This window comes from Malurus melanocephalus, unplaced genomic scaffold (assembly GCF_030028575.1).
Source record: "Malurus melanocephalus ecotype Western Australia unplaced genomic scaffold, MMel_1.1 scaffold_68, whole genome shotgun sequence".
Taxonomy (NCBI): Eukaryota; Metazoa; Chordata; class Aves; order Passeriformes; family Maluridae; genus Malurus; species Malurus melanocephalus.
In genome coordinates this window covers 2,714,126-2,734,714 of record NW_026623300.1, presented here as the reverse complement: position 1 = coordinate 2,734,714, position 20,589 = coordinate 2,714,126, and the positions used below count along the sequence as shown (strand labels likewise).

Here is a 20,589-nt window from a genome sequence, read left to right as displayed (position 1 = left end):
CTTGGTAAGGGAAAAAAATTATCCAGTTGCCAATCAGATGGGGACCGGTCCATAAGGACTTTGACTCACCTTGAGCCCAATATTTTGCAAGACTGACACCACAACACTTAATATGATTTCCACTAGGTAGGGTCCACAGTCCCAATGAGAGCACAATCTGGCCATTAACCTATGGAAACATTATGAAAAATCCACCAAAACCATTAAAACACAATACTTTTCTAAGGTTTTATCTGATCCCCTTTGRGTGACAAACCATAAATGGGGTTTCCTCAGAACTTAGACTAGGCCAGTGTTTATTGAACATCCCTTAGTTCCAGATGCAGCTGAAAACCACCAAGTTTGAACACCTTGGGTTCAGGTGATTGTAGGATGATTTCCCCCAGTCACCTGCTAAAGACAAATGTTCCCATGCARTGTAATCCTCTTGGTTGCTTCCAGGTTATCCGGTGCAGGGCTGCTGTTGCCTGGGCCCCCGGCAAACCTCTCTCTGTTGAAGAGGTGGAAGTTGCACCTCCAAAGGCAGGGGAAGTCCGYATCAAGGTAAAAATMCATTTCAGTACTATTTTCCTCCTTTGTTGGAGTCGCTCTTCTTGCGGCTGTACCATGGATAGAACTCAGGGATCTGTGTCCTCCAAGAGGCTTTAATTGTCCAGGGCTGCCTAAGTTCAAATGCACCATCTGCCAGCGGTTCCCTCTAAGGAGTGACCTCTAAGTCTAATCTTCACCTAAGCTGTCCCATAGGAATTCCTGTCTCCAGCCCTTGCTCAGCTGGACAAAATCCTGGTACCCACACTGTTCCTCCTTCCCAGTTCTACCTCCAGCTCAGAAAGAGAAAAGCCACATGGAGCACTGAGAGTGAGCAGAAGGGGGAAGCCCAGCCTGGGGACAGTGTGCTTCCATGGAGTGTCAGCACTCACTGAGGGGACAWTGTAACAKTGCCCTCATGTAACTCATAACAATGTGAAAATTGCTTCCACAAACTGAGTATGACRRAGGCCRRGACATTACCATTTCCTCTCCAAAYAGATTGTGGCCACTGGCATCTGTCACACAGATGAACGCGTTCGACAAGGCTRCTTTCCTGATGCAGAATTCCCARTTATCCCYGGCCACGAAGGAGCTGGAATTGTGGAAAGCGTTGGAGAAGGAGTGACCTCCATGAAACCAGGTAACTGACATGCACAAACTCTGCTTTCACACAGATAGCACTTGAGCTTAGGGCCACCTCATATGGGATGTTGTTTCTTTCCAGGGGACAAAGTCATCCCACTTTGTGTCCCTCAATGTGGGAAATGCAGCTTCTGCCTGAATCCTGAAGCAAATATATGCCAGAAGTCCACGTGAGTTTGCTTTTCCTTCCCCCTCACCTACATGGAGTTGACCTTATAACAAGCCTGAGACCCCCATCAGTGTTATAGTCAATGAAATACAAATTTTTGCAYCTCGCTGCAGTGTCTGTGAACCACAAAACCTGCTGCCAGACAAGACCAGCCGCTTCTCTTGCAAAGGGAAGCAGATCCACCACTTCCTGTGGGTCAGCACCTTTGCAGAATACACCGTGGTCCCAGAGTACGCMGTTGCCAAGATAGATGCTGCAGCACCTCTGGACAAAGTCTGCTTGTTTGGCTGTGGGTTTTCCACAGGTTATGGGGCTGCTATCAACACAGCCAAGGTTGGTATTTGAACATACTCAGCACCCCATTACCAACCACGCATCCTCACCAACCTGTGCAAAAGAAACCTCCCCTTCCTCCTCCTCCTCTTCCCTCTGGAGACTCACAGGGCTCCACATTGTGCAGGTAAAACCAGGCTCCACCTGTGCTGTCTTTGGCCTCGGAGGAGTTGGCCTCTCTGTTGTCATGGGCTGCAAGGTGGCTGGAGCTTCCCGCATCATTGCCGTGGACATCAACAAGGACAAGTTTGCCAAGGCCAAGCAGCTGGGAGCCACCGACTGCATCAACCCTCAGGACTTCAAGAAACCCATCCAGGAGGTGCTCACTGAGATGACCGGGCAGGGAGTGGACTACTCCTTTGAGGCCATTGGAAAAGCAGAAACCATGGTAGGTGACATTTCAGCATCTGTCCTCCCTCCCATTTCACTYACAGGCTCCYCTCAGGACAAAATTCATCCCAATCAGTGGGAGCTCCTTGCCTGCTGCCTGAACTGCTAGGCACATCTTTGTGAGAGAAAACACAATATGGGTCTCAAAAGAGGACCCAAGCTCTCCAGCTCTGCTCCACAAGGCATGACCTTTTCAGATTGCAAGGGGCAGGAGACAAGGGGCAGGAGATTGCASAGAAAGAAGATTTTCCTGACCAGCTCATCGGGGCTTTCTCTAATTCACCTGCCTGTCCCATCAGGTTGCTGCCTTGGCTTCCTGCAATATGAATACTGGTGTCTGTGTGATGGTTGGACAAATGGATTCTGGTTTAGACCTATCCATCGATCCCATGCTTCTGYTGACTGGRCGTACATGGAAGGGGAGTGTGCTGGGAGGTATGAAACTTAAAAAAAATGTTTTAAATACTTCAGCTTTCTCTTTCATGGTAGTTGACCAATCACATTAAAGATGGTCTTCAAGTAAAAGACAACTTAAGAGGCGCACTGCATTTCTACCATATTGAATATTAACATTAGAYWTGCAAATAAACCTGTACCCATTTCACACAGTAACCCATTCATCCCAAAGAGAAGAAAATACCTCACAAGAGAMCGAYACCASTACTGCTCACTCAGTCCTGACCCTCACAATAACAGTACCTTACCAAAACAGCATTTCTCTCGTTATTCATACTGCTGCTTTCTCCTATTTCTAGGCTGGAAGACAAGAGAATGTCTTCCCAAATTAGTTTCCAGTTATTTGGAGAAGAAATTCAACCCAGACTTGCTGATCACACACACGCTGCCGTTTGATAAAGTGAATGAAGGATTTGAGTTGTTACTCACAGGAAAAAGGTGAGACCCTGACCAGCACGAGCCAGGTACAGCGAACACCCCCTCCTCCTAAAATTCAAACAGGCAGAGCTTGCAACATGGGCTTCCCAAAGAGCACCTGAGCCTTTTGAGGCGTCACAGTTGAGTGTTGGGAAGATCTGCCATAGCCCAGAGGGAGGAACCCACATTCAGCACAGGGAACCCTCCTGCTCATGGGTCAGCTCCTCACAGATCCTGTGGCCTTATCCCCTGAGGGGCTCCCCTCAGCAGGGATGTGAAGGCTGCCCYGCTGCTGCACATCTCATGCAGCTCAGTCAGGAAGGGGCTGGAGCACAAAGAAGGTGGCGGTCCCCAGGCACACCTGCCTGCCCCACGGCCTGCTCCTGAACCCCAGCACACACAAACCCTCCTTCCCTTCCACTTTGCAGCATCCGCACTGTCCTGCTCTTCTGAAGGACACAGCCCTGGGAAGCTGAGCAGAGGGACCAGCGCAGCAGATGCTCTCCTGGCCCAGGCCCTTCTCAATCAGCACCTCACCTTGTGGGGCACAAGGAGTCATGAATGAGGAATTTGCCTACATGGATGTCACTGCTGGTCCTCCTGTGCCTGAACAAGACGCGGAATGATTTCTGTCTCAAGAGAACACTTTTACTAATAAAGGTTTTCTGTCAAACTCATCCCGTTCAGTACACTTAATTAACAAAGGTCTCACAGGACAGGAGCTCCCCCACACACTGCAGGCCTTTCCATTACACCCCATGGTCTCATCAGTGATCAAGTACTTTTGGCCCTCCACTGCTGCTACCCTCCACCTTCATCCTCCTCAGAGAGCTGTGCCCACTCCTTTCTGGCCTCATCTCAGCTGGGTGAATGCTGCAGCCTCAGTCAAAGCTCAGCAGGGAAACCACCACTGCTGCTGCTGCTGCTGCTCTGAAGCATATTACACAAAGCAGCAAGTAACTTCCTCATTATGATGTAAGAATTACAAATCATACACGAATGTCGTTYTATTTGGGCAAATGGTGTTGTAATTTTAATGTATTTCCAGCATCAAGTCCCACAGAATGTTACAGTACAACTCTGCAAAATCTTCCCCAGAGAACAGGATTGTGACTCCAAAATGGTCATTTTGCCACATATATCCTTTCTGTGCTGAACRTAGGATGCATAACACTGTGATGCCTTTTGACCTCTTTTGAGCAACTCTTGTCCCAGCCCACAGCCCTTTGAACTTCTGGAAACCCCTCAGCACAATCAGTAATTACACAGAATATCATGAGACTACAAATGAGTTATCATAGGTAAACAAATCCCATCCTGTCTGCCAATTTTTAGTAACTTCTGCACATATCACTCTGCCATGACATAAAAGTTAGCCATAATTCTCTTAACTACTTTTTGAACATAAGACTGCTGGYAATGATTTAAAACCAGAATAATTCAATAAATGTTTATTAATTGAGTTGTTGCATTTCCCTACCAAGAAAACTACAAGAAGTTCTTCCAATTAAATGATGTTTCCCTAATACTGCACATGCATCTGCACAGTCTTAATTTTATACAAGTGAGAAGTCTCAAACAAAGTAATCAATTTGCCAAGTATCTGTCTAATAAATATAAACACATAAATAAATCTGTGTGGGATTGGGACAAAAAGTATTATTCCTTTTTGGAAAAAATCGAAACCTAGATGAAAAACAAATTGATCACTATAAAAAAAACTCTGCCTTAAGTATATTGTAACTTGCACTTTACCAATTATTTTGAACTGTTGCTATGTGAAAAATTGTGTAAGGCCTCCCAAGTACTGAGGAGYTCTCCACTACAGCAGGGCCACCTGGTGGTCACCTGTCCCTGCTCTCTGGGGATGCTGCCTTGGATCTTGGAGATCCTCCTGCCCCTTTGACGACAATCACTAACTAGGCAGGATTGCCCAGTCAGTCCTGCCCAGTTTCAGCAAATAATTAGAGAGCTCCTCAAATTCTGCTTGATTTCTAAAATATCACTTGTTTCACAGTTGGYCAAATAATTACATTTGAAAGCAAGGACATTTATACATACCAGAAGAAAAAGTGCAAACAAGGAGGTGCCAGCATAACTCTTTCCCCACTTTAACCTCTCAAATTTCTCTCACTTAATTAGTTTAATACTTAAATATTAAAATCAGTGCATATTAGATCAGCTTTTCGTGTTTTATTTGATTTTCAATGAAGACAGATACCTGAGAATATTTAATCACAAAACTCGCCAAATTACTTATTTCCATATCTAAAATATTAAAAATCTTTCAGTATCCCTACTTCACATGTCTCTATTGCAAAACTGCCACAGTCACTTTCACAATTATTTTGAATACATCTAATTTGTTTTGAAAAGTTATTTTACTTGAGTATACTTTAGAATTATATTAGGATTAATTATTGAAATTATTCCTCAACTGTTTCCTTTGCAACCAACCATTTTTTGAATTACTGGATAATACTTCAATTTTATATCTGTATTTAAAAAAGCAGAATATTTTMATTACCTAAGAATTATCCAAAGAAATACTAATCAGCTTTAAGCATTTTTGAACATAGCCTCGGGCTATGTCAGGGCAGGTTTAGGTTGGACATTCAAAGGAATTTCTTCACAGARGGAGTGATTAAGGTTTGTCCAGGGAATTGGTGGAGGCACCATCCCAGGAGGTGTTTAATGAAAGACCAGACGTGGCACTCACTACTATGGTCTAGCTGGCAGAGTGGTGTTCAGTCATAGTTTAGACTCAATGGTCTCAGAGGCCTTTTCCAACCTTACTGATTCTGTGATTCTAAATTAAAAACATTTTTATTTTTTAAATATTTCCATTTTTCAACCAGCTCCACTTGTACTTTAAAAAAATTAATAGATGTTGACTTGAAGGATGACAAGAATTATGAACTTTTTTAATGCTACACAAGTATTATMCTTTGGTACTTTACAGGAAAATGTAGGAAACTTAAGTCAGAATTCAAAAGGATGGTTTTAAGAGAGCAATGTCCCACAAAAAGAGAGTTACACTCAAGCATCCACAGCTGAATCTAGTGCACAGGTTATCCTAGCTTTAACAGGGTAGCTCTAATGAAATATTTCTACCAAAACTACTGGTTTTATTTGGAAAAGTTATAGTATTAATAGAAGGAAAATTACCTATGCGTCAATCTAGGACCATATCTGCTCAGGGAAAACAAACCAGGCAACATTTGCATGAATGCATTTCAGTTTTGCCTCTGGCTAGACTTGTCAGCCTGCTCCAGCCTCCCTGTGCCTTGCCAATCTGTTCACCAGTGCGTGAGGTTGCAGCCAGCAGTTCCAGTGCCAAACCACCAGCTCCTCGTTCTGATGGAGGCACACAGCCAGCTTCTGCCAGCTTCTGCCACTGGCACTCAGACTTGTTTTGAGCTTTTTCTCCCACATGCCACACGAAAGAGACAAACATCTGCCAAACAAGAACATGATTGCCAGGTCTCTCACACACTCACAGTGCTTCCAAACCCTCCTCTTTTCTCAATCCAAATTGATGTTCCCAATTAACATGTTACACCTGCTAGAATAACACCAAAACCAATCCAATGTAAAGTCCAGAGTAGCAGTGGAAGTCCTCACCTACAGAACTTATGTATATAAATCTGAATCATGAGTGACAAAGCCTAGATTGTTCAGTCAAGAGCATAACTTGAGTTGTAATTTGATTTACYTGCATGGTGCTGAGAACATAAATTAAGTTGCAAAACCACTTACCATGGCCAGGGGCTTCCAAAAATACATAGCAACACTGGAGGCAGCATCAYGAAACTGCAAGGGAAAGGAAAGATGAAAAAATAAACAATCCCTTTAATCTCTGAAATTGGACAATGAGCATTAAAGAGACCTGATTTATGTATCTATCCCTTTGTCTACCGGAACCAGTGCCTGCAATGTCCAGGATGTCAAAGATACTAACAAAAGGAGAGCATGTGTGGAGTTTAGCTAAACATAAAATGCTTGGAGGCTTTTTGGAAGCACTGACAAACCAGGGGTGGCCAGGAGCATGAAGTTCACAGGAGAGGTAGGCAGAACTCAATTTAACCAAGGAAATGGACAAGGCCTGCTTTGATTTCAACAACAAGGTTTTAGTGGTGGCCAGTGAACACAAAGTGAAGAAGCTAGAGGGAAGCCTCAAGAAGGCCACGGAATGGACACACTGATCASACATCCTTTCATTCCTCCTCAACACCTTTTGCCAAGGTGAAAGGTGAAACCTATATAGCATCCTCACTGGCCAAATTACCTTCCAGCCCCATGTCAGCTTTCCCGAGCCTACAGATTTAGTTTGTCATTTTAGTTTTGTTTTTAAATGTTATGTTACTGTTATGTTATTTACTAAATGCCACAGTTGCTTATGTTGCTTTATTAATTTTCACCGAGCTGGTGCTGTTGTCTGTCTGTGGTATTTGGYAAGATTTGTTAGCGAGTCACTGGAAAATAAAAGTTCAGTTTCTTACTGAGGGGGCCTTAGTTACACTCTGCAATTCCTCAAGCACCAGCACCACTCAAGGAAAATCCCAACAGCCCATGGCAGAACTGTTCTCCTCATCTTACACAATCATGTCTGCAGACCTCACAAGAAGGCCTCCCTACCCCGCCTGGGGAAAAAGGGTTTTCAGAAAATTTAACAACAGCATGACCCAGCGGATGATCCCATCTTGCAGAAATCCCTTTGATTCCAAGGCTGCCAGATGAAATGTGAACAGGCCCAGACAAAATTTCCATTCCACTGCAATCCTTTCACAAGGGGCTGTCTTCACCCTGTTTGAAGCACTCAGCCGCCCAGTAACGCCCCCACCATGGCAGTCTAGCCAGCCAAGAACAAATCCAGGCACAAAGGACACRTACTGGAGATATCGTGTCCCGGCGAGACACAGGCGGTACCAACCCTCCAGAACTGGAGCCAGGGCGGCATTCCCCTCAGAGGGAAGGGAGGCACACGCAGGCTCTGCTGSGGCCCTCAGGGAGCGGCGCTGAGGAGGCCGCGGGGTCCCATTAGTTGGAAAAGGAATCTGGGCAACCTGGTGTGGGCAGGACAGCGGGCCCCTTAGCTGGACAGCGGGCCTGCCTGCTCCCTCATAGGCACAGCAGCGTCCATCTGCCTGCTCCCTCATAGGCACAGCTGCGTCCATCTGCCTGCCGGACTGAAGGGGCCACGATGGAAGACGCTGGTGCAGCCGTCAGCAGCCACAAAGCCAGCCACACCGCAAGGCACCACTGCGGGCACCCTCAGGAAACAGAGACCGTGACCCGCACCGCGGTCTGTGGGAAGAAAAGCGCTACAAAGTGCTTTGCGACCGAACCAGACCGCCGCGGCAGGGGAACGACGGAGGGAAAAGAGAGAGGGAAGAATCAAGGGAGGGAGCAAGGACCCAGCTCCTTCGCCCGCCCCGAAAAGAGAGGCGGGGAGAGAGGCGGTGGAGAAGGAGGCGGGTCCCCTTCCCCTTCCGCCAGCAGCTGCARCCGTGCGCGATGGCGAGCGGGGTGAGTGTGTGCGTCCGTGGTGGGAAGATCGCTCGGGGGCAAGCGCAGGGTACCGCACCGGGCAGGGCGAGGCAGGCGAGCTCTCCCTTCCCTGCCCTGCCTGCCGGGGTCCGGGGGCTGCCCGGCACCGGGGCTCCGGGCCGGGGCCGCTCTGGCCGCTCCCGCCCCAGCGCTGGCGGGAGCCGGGCCGCGGGGCTGTCCGGGCGTCTTCGCGCTTCTGCCCCCACACCTGTGAGGCGTGCGGGGGAGTCGGTGCTGCTGCTTAGGCGTGGGAGGCTCCCGCTGTGAGTATTTGCAGGACTGGAAGGCAAACACGCGTTTGCTCCGTGCCCTGTCTTTTACTCGGCCCCCGTGAGCGTTCTGTGGGTTGAGGGCTGCGCTCCGGCCACTCGCGGGTCGCGGCCGTGGAGGAACAAGGAGAAGAACTTGAGCGTGTGCGATTTCCTGTGGGCTTCGGGCAGGTGCGACCGAATCGGCGTGAAGGAAGGAATAAAACAGGACCCTGCCTGCTCACAAAGCCATTGCCTGGCACGTTTGGTGCATTGCTTTAAGAACAGCGCGATAGTCCAGACCTACTGCCAGTACTGCTCTGAATTCTGCACAGGCGGTCAGTGCCCGGGCCGAACGGCCGGGTGGCCGTGCTTGGCCGGACCTGAAGGTGCTTCAGGCTGGCATTGGGTTTGGAGCAGCTTTTGTCACTGCCCAGAGCTCGGTTTCATCTCGACTGAGATAGCAGATCGTGTGCACAGCCACAAGCAACCCAACAGCTGTGCTCCAGTGCTAGTATAGAAATGAAGAACTGCTGGAAGTTGATTTGTTTTCCAGTTGTTGTTTTCAAGATTTTCAGCAAAGCAACAGTGTAAAGCTTTGAATAATTAGAGGGCAGAAGAAGATGAGCCTTTCCTGATACCCACTCGGAACAGACCAGTGGTTTGTTAGTGTATGAACTGAATCAGAAATTACTATTTCAAGATGTGCTTTCAGATTTGTACTGTTAGTTTTAGATTATCAGAATTTATCCTGTAAGGAGACCTTTTTTCTCCTCTTTGTCTTCAATTTTGTGTTTAACAAGCTTGTGGAAATCAAATTTTAGGAATGTGCAGTCTCCCATGCAAGAACAAGTGATGACTTAATGAGGGGAGGGTGAGGGGATGGAYTGAAAACCAGTAAATGATTTACTGAATGATGGCTCCTCTTGCACTTTGTGCTTTGAATTTAGATTTTCTGGCAAAATCTTTGGTAGATTTAGAGATTATGACTGATGGCTCTCACTGTGATTCCACAGTTAGTTACTATGGCACATTCCGTGCATTTTTGTAATATTTACCCCGGTATTAAAAAGCAGGGTAAGGAGATTTCATGGTTCCAAGTAGGAGTTCTTCTGTCTGATTTAAAGCCCTGCTGGCTGTTGGAATAGGTATACCTGTTTTCTGTTACAAAGCTTTTAGRATCTGTAGTATTTCTTTTACCAAATTTAAACCAAAGTAAACATCTGAAGTTCTGCTATTACAGGTACAGTGAGGACTTTAACTGGCCCTGTCAAAGCGTGGTACTGTTTGCTGTACAACAGAAATACTGCAGAAAGGCATAGACTAGCCACTATTTTCTCCTGAATCCAGGGGATGAATCAGACCTGGCAAGCTCAACGGGTGGTCTTGGCACTGTTATGTCTTCCAGAAAGTGAAATTTCAAAAAGGCTGGGTGACTGTATGTCTGCTCTTGGGAATTTGCATTAATCCTTTTCTAGGTATTCCACTGGAACACCACAGTTAGTCTGAACACGCAAAATGTAGTTTTCTTCTATTGCTTTATAGTGCACACTGTGGAATGCTTTATATTTCCAATAGCAATGACTTAGACCTTGTCATCTTCATGAAACTGACCTCTGAAGGTACTCCAAATGCTTATCCTRAAGCTGCTCTAGGTTGTATGGCTGKAATGCCTGCTCATTTGCTCARTCAGTTGTGCACATACCTGTTAATTTGGTTTATCGATCCAGAAATCCTGTTCTTTCATCCAGGCTCTGCACTGTTTGGATTCAAAAGCTTCCCTGGCTGTTTAGGTGTGGATTTGTCATGGTGCTGAGAGCAGTAAATGAAGACTTGCTCCCAGTGATCCCTATGGCCACTGCAGAGGTGTTAGTGCTCAGTACCTCACTGACAGGAGCCTTAGAGCAAAGTCCCTCTGGTCCCTCTGCACCTTTGCTGCATGCATGTGCATCTCCTTGCCAGAATCCCACTCAGAAACCATCCTGATAAGGAACAGGAAATCCACTCTTGATGTGGTTCTCCACAGTTTCCTTTCTGAACTTTCCAACTTCAAACACTCTGTGTTAATGAACATGTCTGAAATGAATGGCAGTCTCTGATTTTAAACCACCATTTTYATTATGCAGACTTTCCATTCATGTTGCTCACTTCATTGCCATGTCTCCTAAGCACTCCCAGGCTTACTATATTTTTTGCTTAATAAGAGAATGACATCCAAATTTCAGATCTTGGCTTACTCATTATTGTTTAGCTTCCTAAAAGCAAATGTGGGGCAATTAAATCTTTGTGTTGAAATTAYGAATTTCAGATCTGGGATTCTTTCCAAAAGCCAGTAGTGCTTCTTTGATTTTCTCACTTGACTGAACAAGAATTATTTCAAATGAACCATATAACAGATGTCCTCTTTTTTTTTTTGTTGTTGTTTTTGCCTTTTAGGTTATTAAATGCAAGGCTGCTGTTGCCTGGGGAGCAGGTAAACCTCTCTCTATTGAGGAGGTGGAGGTTGCTCCACCAAAAGCTCATGAAGTTCGTATCAAGGTAATTACATCAATTCTTATCTGTGTTTTCTATTTTGGGAGACTGAGTATTAAAGATGAACAGTTTGTTTGCCAGCAGAAGAAATCTTGAATAGTTATCWTTACTTTATTAGTATCTCAGCTGGCTTTACAGAGAAGAAAATTACAGTATTTAGATCTTCTGTTTATGAAACACACCTAATTTCTACTAGTCTCACTTCACAGTCTGGTTAGAGGATAATGGCTGATCTTGGGGATCAATTCCAGTTGTTACAGACCAAGTTCCCACTAAGTGTCTGAACTGGGAACACCTTTATCTTGCTTGATAAGCAGTTTGTGACTTGTGGCTGTGTAACATGCTGGATTTTACTTCAGTCAGGCCATAAGTTACTGCTGAGCTGGGATTTGTCTCTTGTAGTCCCTATATCCAAGTTTCTGATTTCATGAGGGCTTTCCAATAGCCTATCTGCCAAAAAGTATACATCATGTGAAACTTATTTCTGTAGAAAGGGTTTCTGCATGGTGCTGAAGACTTAAACTAGATTTATGCAGTACTGAGAGTTCTGCATGGTCTCGCTGGTGTAAGAATCTTTACTTACTTCCTATCTGAGATGCCAGCCTACTTTGAGATGACTTGGAGCACTGATTTCTAGCTATAAAAAAACATGTCATCTTTTACCACTTTCAGTGTCACATTTTCGTTGATGGAAACTATCAAAAGTACGAAAAAAGTACGGAAAAGCGCTTTGCCAGGTGTTGAGTGTTATGTTGCCCATGTCCCAAATGCTGCCAATACTTTGATTCAATTGTTCTGAATTTCTGACCAATGGGAATTACTCAGATCTGTGCTACTATTCTGTTCTTCAGGGTGTCTCAGATTATAYATTTCTTCACAGATAGTTGCCACTGCTGTATGTCACACTGATGCCTATACTCTGAGTGGTGCTGATCCTGAAGGATGTTTCCCTGTGATCCTGGGACATGAAGGAGCAGGAATTGTAGAGAGCGTTGGGGAAGGAGTAACAAAAGTAAAGAAAGGTAAGAAAACACCTTACAAGTTTTCTGCCTTCCTTAAAAATGTACTTTATTTAAAGACCAGCTATCAAGATGGGTCACTGAAGTGCCATATTGCAGAAGTTAAAAAAATGTTTTATTCTAGGGTGTATATACTTGTGTAGATTTCTGTAGTCTGTGAGATACAACACTAAAGTATTCAGTGAGCTCTTTATTTAAGGCTTGAAAGAGTCCAGCACACCAGTTTCTTACTTGAAATCGGATTAATGTATAGTTAGAAGAGCACTGGGTTTTATGTTTTCAAACGATAGTTTTTATCTAAAGGGCTTAAAGTGTTTAATCATGTTTCTCACTGTTGATTTGGGGTTGTTGTGTTTTATAGTAACATTGCTACTTGTTCTGGAACGATGACTTTCAGATGGGCTGTCTGCTCAGCCAGGATTAAAGTGGTTTATCTAACACTCTATCATACCCCTATATACTAGAAACAGTTTTTAGTACACAAAGCTTTAAGTGGACACAAGCTCACAGAAAAATAATGACAATCAAGTAACTTCACYTTTTTCCAGAATGGCTTGCTCCACCTAATAACTACACACAATATTTTTTTCCTTAGGGGACACTGTTATCCCTCTATACATCCCCCAGTGTGGAGAGTGCAAGTTCTGTAAGAATCCCAAAACAAACCTGTGCCAGAAGATAAGGTCTGTATGACTTCTAAATTTTTTTGACACATGGTATAGTATTTGTTAAATGTATACCTGCTATAGTTATCAAAAGTAATTGACAGAAGTTTTCTTTGAAGAATAAATCTGTTGATGCATCATGTAATGGCTTGGAAAGTACGTGTTTCAGGAGTCAGTTGCCCAGTTATTTTCCATCCTTCTTAAAATTTTTCTTCCATTAAAAAATCTTTTTCTTTCATGTATGTGAGGTACAAACTGCTAGTTTGTGTCCACAGGTTTGAAAACATAAATGCTTTGACTTCATATTTAAGGGAAGCACTTCAKGGAATTTAGCTTTTGGGAGTGAACACCGAAATTTTCAAGTGGTACAAAACCATACAGACAGCTTTTTTTTTCTCTACAATACCTGCTTCCCAGATAAATTTGCAGCTCCTATTCTGAAGGTCTCCCAAATTCAAAAAGAGCCCTAGTGACATAACTGAGAGGTGCTGTTCAAGGGGAAGGTACTGAAGGAGCCCAAGACAGTGGTGTGGTARTGTGGCACAAGCAGTTAACATTGGTCACTAACAAGGTCAGCATGTTGATAAATTCTATTTCTTTCAGTGCTTCTGTGGAGGAATTAACTGCATGAAGTTATAGTTCAGCATTGCACTTCTGTGAACTCCTAGGTTTATTGAAATGGTCGAAATATAAAGGTGCAAGTATGCAGCTGCCTCTCTGTGCTGCTTAGTGGATTCTGTCTGGTGAGAATATTTGCCGCTTAAAACTCTGACTGCACTTCCCTGTCTTTGCCTCAAGAATTACTCAAGGGAAAGGAGTCATGCCTGATGGTACCAGCAGATTCACCTGCAAGGGAAAGCCRATTTATCACTTCATGGGGACCAGCACCTTCTCTGAGTACACTGTGGTGGCTGATATCTCCGTAGCCAAGATAGACGCTGCAGCACCTCTGGATAAAGTGTGCCTGCTGGGCTGTGGTATCTCCACGGGCTATGGGGCAGTTGTTAACACAGCTAAGGTAAAGGCTCTGCTTGTGGAACACACAGCTTAGGGACYAGGTCAGGACTGTAAACGTGATGTAACAAATCTATGTTCCTATTCCTCTTCAACTGACGAAGTTTAGCTTAAGAACTCCTAACTTCCCCATAAGAGGCCAGATCGGGTTAGAAGAACCTATKGCCCTTCAGAAGAAATTCAGGCAGAGTATGACACCAGCTTTATATAAATTACTTTTCCGGTTCATCTTGCTGCAAGTCATTCTGATAGTTTGAAGCTCAGGATGAGACAGAGGTGGTRAGTTTGCATAGGCATAGGGCAGGTTATGAAAGCTGCAAGTCTTTGGGCAAAAGGAACCTTAGTACCTAAAGAGCTTTTTGGATTAAATTCCTATAGAGTTTCCCTTCTCTAAGTGATAAAATCTCACAGCCATATTCATTTGCTTCCATTTTTTCCTTTATTGCAGACTCTTTAAACCTGCATTTCCTCCTCATGTGGAAGGATGATTTTTTTTCTGCTTCTCACAACTCCATTCTTACTCCTAGGTGGAGCCTGGCTCTACATGTGCCGTCTTTGGTTTGGGTGGAGTTGGGCTGGCAGTTATTATGGGCTGCAAAATAGCAGGAGCATCCCGGATCATTGGCATTGACATTAACAAGGATAAGTATGCCAAAGCCAAAGAGTTCGGAGCTACTGAGTGCATCAGCCCCCAAGATTCCAAGAAGCCCATCCAGGAGGTGCTGGTGGAGATGACTGATGGTGGTGTGGACTACTCATTTGAATGCATTGGAAATGTYGGAGTCATGGTGAGTGCTTGGCCAACTTGTGTGCTTGAGGAGCATGGGACAAACCAGTTCAGCAAAAACAGTTAAGATGAGCTGCTTTCTTAACAAAACATGCCAGACTCATTTTTTTAATATTAATAATAAATGCTGTAAAAGGACAATTTACATTCAATCTTACCAATATAATGGAAGCAGCTGCTACTTCTTGGGTTGAAAACAGCAGTTAGGACTTCTTTTCTTTAACATGACTTCTTTGAAACCATGAGTTTCTCTATGCTKGCRGTTGAAAAATGAAMAAAACTCACATAAAATATATCATACAATGAACAGTAATGTCTCAGGGATCACTCAGTATTTCCCTAATTTCTCAAGRTGAATTTCACCTTTGGARATGCAGAAGTAGTACTGAATGGAAYGCTAGKTTTTCAGGAATTACAGTAGCATTCCTAACTGTCAGTAATATGGTCTGTGATTACAGTTTATCCCAACTCTCAGAGGGAGTTCAGARTGAGATCTTTGGAAACTAGATAGGATATAAAATGTGCAAAGTGAACCTTTAACAATATAAGGAATCTCAACCAATGGAAACRATAATGTAATTTTCAGTGTACTGTTCCTTAAATTTTGATGTGATTCATTTAGTGGGGGGAAGGAAGTACAACCTGTCTAGGCATCCTAAGCCTTACCAATAAACACTCTGCTTTGTCCTGTCTGTTCATGAAGAGGGCTGCCTTGGAAGCTTGCCACAAAGGCTGGGGAGTCAGTGTGATAGTTGGAGTAGCTGCTTCTGGCCAGGAGATCGCCACTCGGCCATTCCAGCTAGTAACTGGGCGGACATGGAAAGGGACCGCATTTGGAGGTAACACTCTTGTTATAAGGGGATAAAAGTAATTTACTATGGGCTAAAGCTGGGAAGAATAYACCACCTTGGTTTTGCTTGGGAAATGTACTATTGACAGGCTGTTCATAAATGCTCTGCTGACTTCTAAGCTACAGACTTTTAAAATCTGTTATTCCTACGGACAGAGTACAGATTAACACATTGGTATGATGCCTAACATATTTTGAAAAGAGAATATGTATCTACATGCTATTCAGTGCTAAAGGAGTGGTATAGGGAGACTGCTTTATCACCAAGTGAAGGTTTGGTGCAGTTTGGTCCAGTGAAAGGACCTGGTCTTTGGGGAGATGGGAAGTCACATCAGTATGTTTGTGTTGCTTAACCACTGAGCAAATTGTGGGGCCAACATGACAATGTGCTATAAAGACCTTTAAAATAAAAAGTAACAACTGTTTGATACACATTCTGTGCTGTCAACCCAGAAACGCATTTRGTCCTTTTTGGGGGGAATTCAGTAATTGCTGAAGTTCATGGAAATGGTCTAACTTTGAATTATTACACTGCTCTTTTCCAAGCAATACAAAACTTACTGGGTTGGGTTCTAAAGATAAGTAGGGGGCCTGACAGATGCCTTTGCTAAATGAGGACTCCTGTTGAATGYTGGAACAGCTATTGAAAGTTTTGTGCACTTGTGTTTGGATAATGYGTGCTTTTGCCAGACCTCCCTAGGGTGGGAGGGACAAACACATCAYTCATCTCAGCTCCTTTTCACACAAGTGCCTGTTGCAAAGGTTGCATTTTTAACTTTCTGAGATGGGTGGGAAAGGGAAAAAACAAGGCATGTTTTCTTTCTTTCAGGCTGGAAGAGCGTAGACAATGTGCCCAAATTGGTGACTGAATACATGTCCAAAAAGATCAAGGTTGATGAATTTGTGACTCACACGCTGCCTTTTGACAAAATTAATGAGGCTTTTGAGCTGATGCATTCAGGAAAAAGGTAATGTTCACAATATTGAAAGGTACAGAAGATATTTCTTGATGAGACTGCCAAAATTCAGGTTCCCTGGCTGCTGTCCTGTTTCAAACAGGGAGGCTAAAGGGTGACGTGCACCACATGCATTTATTATGATATAAAGACATTTTTCTGAGCTTCCAGGCATGTGTCAAAACACAGGCACACCGTGAAAAGCAAGCAAAAGCGTAAAAAAAATACGGAAGATAAAGGGGATATGTCAGTCTCAGGCTTTCTGTATTGCTAAAACATTGTTCCTCATAAAAAGGAATGTAAAAAGACTGACGGAGAGTTCACATTAATACATTTTGACAACTCGTTAAGCTATTAGTCTATTTAATTAAACAGTTGATTTTGGTATATTTTCATATTATTTAGATTAGATAGCCAGCACAGTCAGTCACTTGGCATGATCTGTTAATGTGCTGTATTTTACATTKTTTTTCTCTCTCTAGTTTGAACTGGGGCAGAAGGTTCATATGATGGGTTTGTGTTCTTCATGTAGAGCAGTTCTTGCCTTTTATTAAGATTAGTGGCAGACTGTYGATACTGCAGACTTGGGCCACTGCTCTCAAACTTCCTAGTGAGGCCCCAACTCATTGATGTGACCTATTGCTAGTTAAAAAATGCTGCTGGATGTATGATGAGCTTTGCTGCACTTATCAGTGTACTTTGCAAATACTGATCAACTGCAAAAGCAGTGCAAAGTAGGGTATTCTCATCAGGGGATGTATTTGAACTAATGTAGGCAACTATGTTTATCCATGTTTAGGTTCATCTGCAGATGAATAAATAGTCATTAGCAATATCTCCAGAAACCAGMATGGTCTTTGATCTCAATCTATATCTGTCTATTGTATATAACTTTCTCCAAAATACTAACTTYGTCTACTTGAACTCATATGGATTCTATTTTGGATAAACCAGTTGACTGTAACTGCATTTATGCAAATTTCATCCGGCAGTTGATCTCCTGTCCCAGTTATAAACTTCAGTATAATTTCAGTGCTTTATTCATACATGAGCATGTCCTAGGAAACTAAYAATGAAAGGTACCTAACATTTTCCAAACAAATAAAAGTAAATATTTAAGCTTGTAAATATTACTGCTCCAAATCAATCTTGGTTAGCTCCTGAAAACTGACACCTAGTTTGAAAAAGCATCCATTTRGAGTTTATTTTACTGGAGGAGAGAATAAAAAAAAACCCAAGGTAACAAGCACTGTCTTGGGTTTTTAATAAATATTATAGGCATAAGCATAACTTCATTCTTGCAAAAGATAGAAGTTAAAATATGTCTCAGCAATGAAAGGGAGGGGAGAAAATTGACTTATTGGTAATTTCTTTTTCTTGTCTATTTTAAGCATTCGAACTGTCCTGAAATTTTAAGAGCCAAATGTGGACCTGTAATTGGCCAGCAACATGGTAACTGCCTTTTTGTAATGGATTTTTTGATAGAAGATAGAATCAAGCAACTGAAAACTCACTGGGACTAGGAAGACCATGTATTTAGGGTGAGCGTTCTGAGCCTTAAATAATGAAAAACTGTTAATCACTGAATAACATTACAGAATTAGTCCTGATTATGGAACTTCTGTTTCTATACCTATTCTTCAAATTCAGTAGTGGCTAACTCAGTCTACTTAATAAAAGCTTATTTCTAAACCGAGTGTTGGAATTATTGAGCAGTAAGAGTGGGACTGTGACTGCTGCTTCTTAMTTGTTTTTCCTCTAGTGATGTTACAGTGTCTATGTGACAGAGGAAGTGTTCTGCAGAGTCAAAAGCAAATGAGGGATTCACTGCACAAGGYACAGCCTAAACATGGCTGGAGTGAGAAGCAGCATCCATTTGCTGCAACTGTGCTGAGAGTGGCCTGAACTTGTCAGGTTTCTGAGGCTATTCKAGGATTACAGTGGCTTGTAGCATTCAGCTCAACCTTGAAGCCAAGTGTAGAGCAGAGACTTCAGTGTCTAGAGCTACCCATGGGTTACTCATTGAGATGATCCATCTTCTGCCTTATTTCCTATCTGTGTCACCAGCAGGCCTCTTTTAAAGATCATGGCACAAGCTCCTCTACTCACTTCTCTAGTRATGTCTTCAAGACTTCAGTAGAACTGTTTTCCCATTTCCTTAAACTTACTGACAAACATTGCAGCCAACACTGCAAAAACAGTGTGGAATTGTTACCTCTAGTCAGAAACATGATTATGCCACTGAAGCAGGAAATCTACTCTTAGAGCATGTCTGCTCTTGAGGGGTGCATGGGAACAAGAAAGAGCTTTGTGTGATGATGGCTTCAGGATTTTTGGAGATTTTTTTGTTGGAGGGGGAGGGGTTAAGTCTCAATTTTGGAGACTTTGTAGGTTTTCTTAGCTCTTGGTAAAATGATCTGACTGAAAAAAGTTTCTTTTTGTATTAAAACCTGGAATCAGTGCCTCACATCCAGAAAAACACAAAGAAACAGCAGAAAACAGATTGCAAAGCAGAGGCAGAAAGACTATCCAGTTAAAAAAAAGTTAGATACATAAAAACTCAGTGTTTTTCTGTGAACCAAGGACACTGATTAAGTGAGAAGTTTCATTTTTAAAGAACCGTGGTTACAGAGAACACTGAACACAAACAGTAATCATATTAGAAGAAATTCCCTCTCATCAKCACCAATTACCGCATGCCACTGCTATACAACTAGGAAAATCATATCCTTTCCATCTGTCATTAAAAATATATCCCCTMTAGTTGAGAAACTGCATTTCTAACTTATTTCAGACAGTAAATAACAAACGTGAATGTCATAAGAATTCAATTTTGAACATCAGGAAGAAATAAAAAAGGATTTTGTACCAAGAAAATGAGCTCCCTAGCCCAGCAGTGATTCTCAGTACCTTGTASCTCCAGGAAGAGAAGAGAAAACTCAGTAGAAAACTTGCTGTTAAGCTGTTCCAGTGAGAGTACTCTGTAATTACAAGATGGTCTCAATACAATGCTATCTCAGCAACTGGCAAACTATCCCCCAGCTGCATCTAACAGATTTAAAATACTTACACTGGAACAGCTGTTCCTCTATGCAGACACAGTCTTGTCTGCATTATTTTATTACTTTAGAGAATCTGYATCTCAGAGTTTTTGTGGGAAGCCAGTCTGTAATACCAACAACAAAGGCATGTAGTGATGATACCAGAGCATTTGGGTCAAAGACTTGCAGCTTCTTCCCAGCCTGAGGAGTTGATGTCCCAGACTCTACTTAGTCCTGCAAAGCATTTGATTGAATGGAGCATGTTGGAAATAGGGTTTTTTGGAAGTTGTTCAGCAAACAAAAGGACTCAAAACCAAGAGCTTCTACCCCATTTTTGGTCATCAAGATAGTGTATTGAACTGCACCATCCTGACAGTGGTAAGAACTTCAATGGACAAAAGCTTCTCACCAAATGACRGTATATGAAATGTGCATGTACGCTGCTGGCTGTCAAGGAAATATGCAGGCTGGGCCTCTCCTCCTGCTCTTACTGTTATTCAACATAATCTACCAAATCTTCTCTCTTTAAATATTCAAGTTACAAAAASAGCATAAAGACACTCTGCACTGTCTTATGTGATAGTAAAGGGAAAATGCATTAAGAGRTTGTTTCTGATCTAACTTYAGAATTGTGGTTTTTGGTAAGTGTMTGCAATTGCTAAATATGTCATTTAAAAAGTAGATTTAAGTTGGGATTTTTATTTAAGTGGATAGCAACTTGAATAAGAATCAAYAATAATGAATTTCCACAATCCAGTCAGCACAAGTCTAGTATGTCATGTTGAAGCAAAGACAGCTAGATAGATGAAAAAACAGCTTTTCACAGTATTTTTATTTAATAAGTTTTGTTCTTGAGGCTGATGTACCCTCTTCCTGTTGAAAGATGTGGTGCAGATACTAYGCTTTCCACTCATTTAAAAATACTGCAGTAGTATGAATTCACTGTAAACAGTTATCATGGTGTGATTTCAATTTATAGGCAGCAATGC

The 20,589-nt window shown here is 42.9% G+C and overlaps 2 protein-coding genes across 2 annotated transcripts; both read left to right on the top strand.

Moving 5' to 3' along the window:
• The first annotated feature begins 357 nt into the window (after positions 1-357).
• Positions 358-3,615, top strand: LOC130573835 (alcohol dehydrogenase 1-like). The gene is made up of 8 exons (XM_057366591.1): positions 358-543; positions 1,030-1,171; positions 1,256-1,343; positions 1,456-1,675; positions 1,803-2,063; positions 2,365-2,500; positions 2,821-2,959; positions 3,367-3,615. The coding sequence occupies exons 1-8, from the start codon at positions 373-375 to the stop codon at positions 3,389-3,391; spliced, it is 1,182 nt and encodes a 393-aa protein (XP_057222574.1). The 5' UTR covers positions 358-372; the 3' UTR covers positions 3,392-3,615.
• A 4,774-nt stretch (positions 3,616-8,389) lies between these two features.
• LOC130573834 (alcohol dehydrogenase class-3) lies at positions 8,390-18,268 on the top strand. The gene is made up of 9 exons (XM_057366590.1): positions 8,390-8,467; positions 11,173-11,274; positions 12,149-12,290; positions 12,883-12,970; positions 13,751-13,970; positions 14,494-14,754; positions 15,457-15,592; positions 16,433-16,571; positions 17,951-18,268. The coding sequence occupies exons 1-9, from the start codon at positions 8,456-8,458 to the stop codon at positions 17,973-17,975; spliced, it is 1,125 nt and encodes a 374-aa protein (XP_057222573.1). The 5' UTR covers positions 8,390-8,455; the 3' UTR covers positions 17,976-18,268.
• The last annotated feature ends 2,321 nt before the right edge of the window (positions 18,269-20,589 follow it).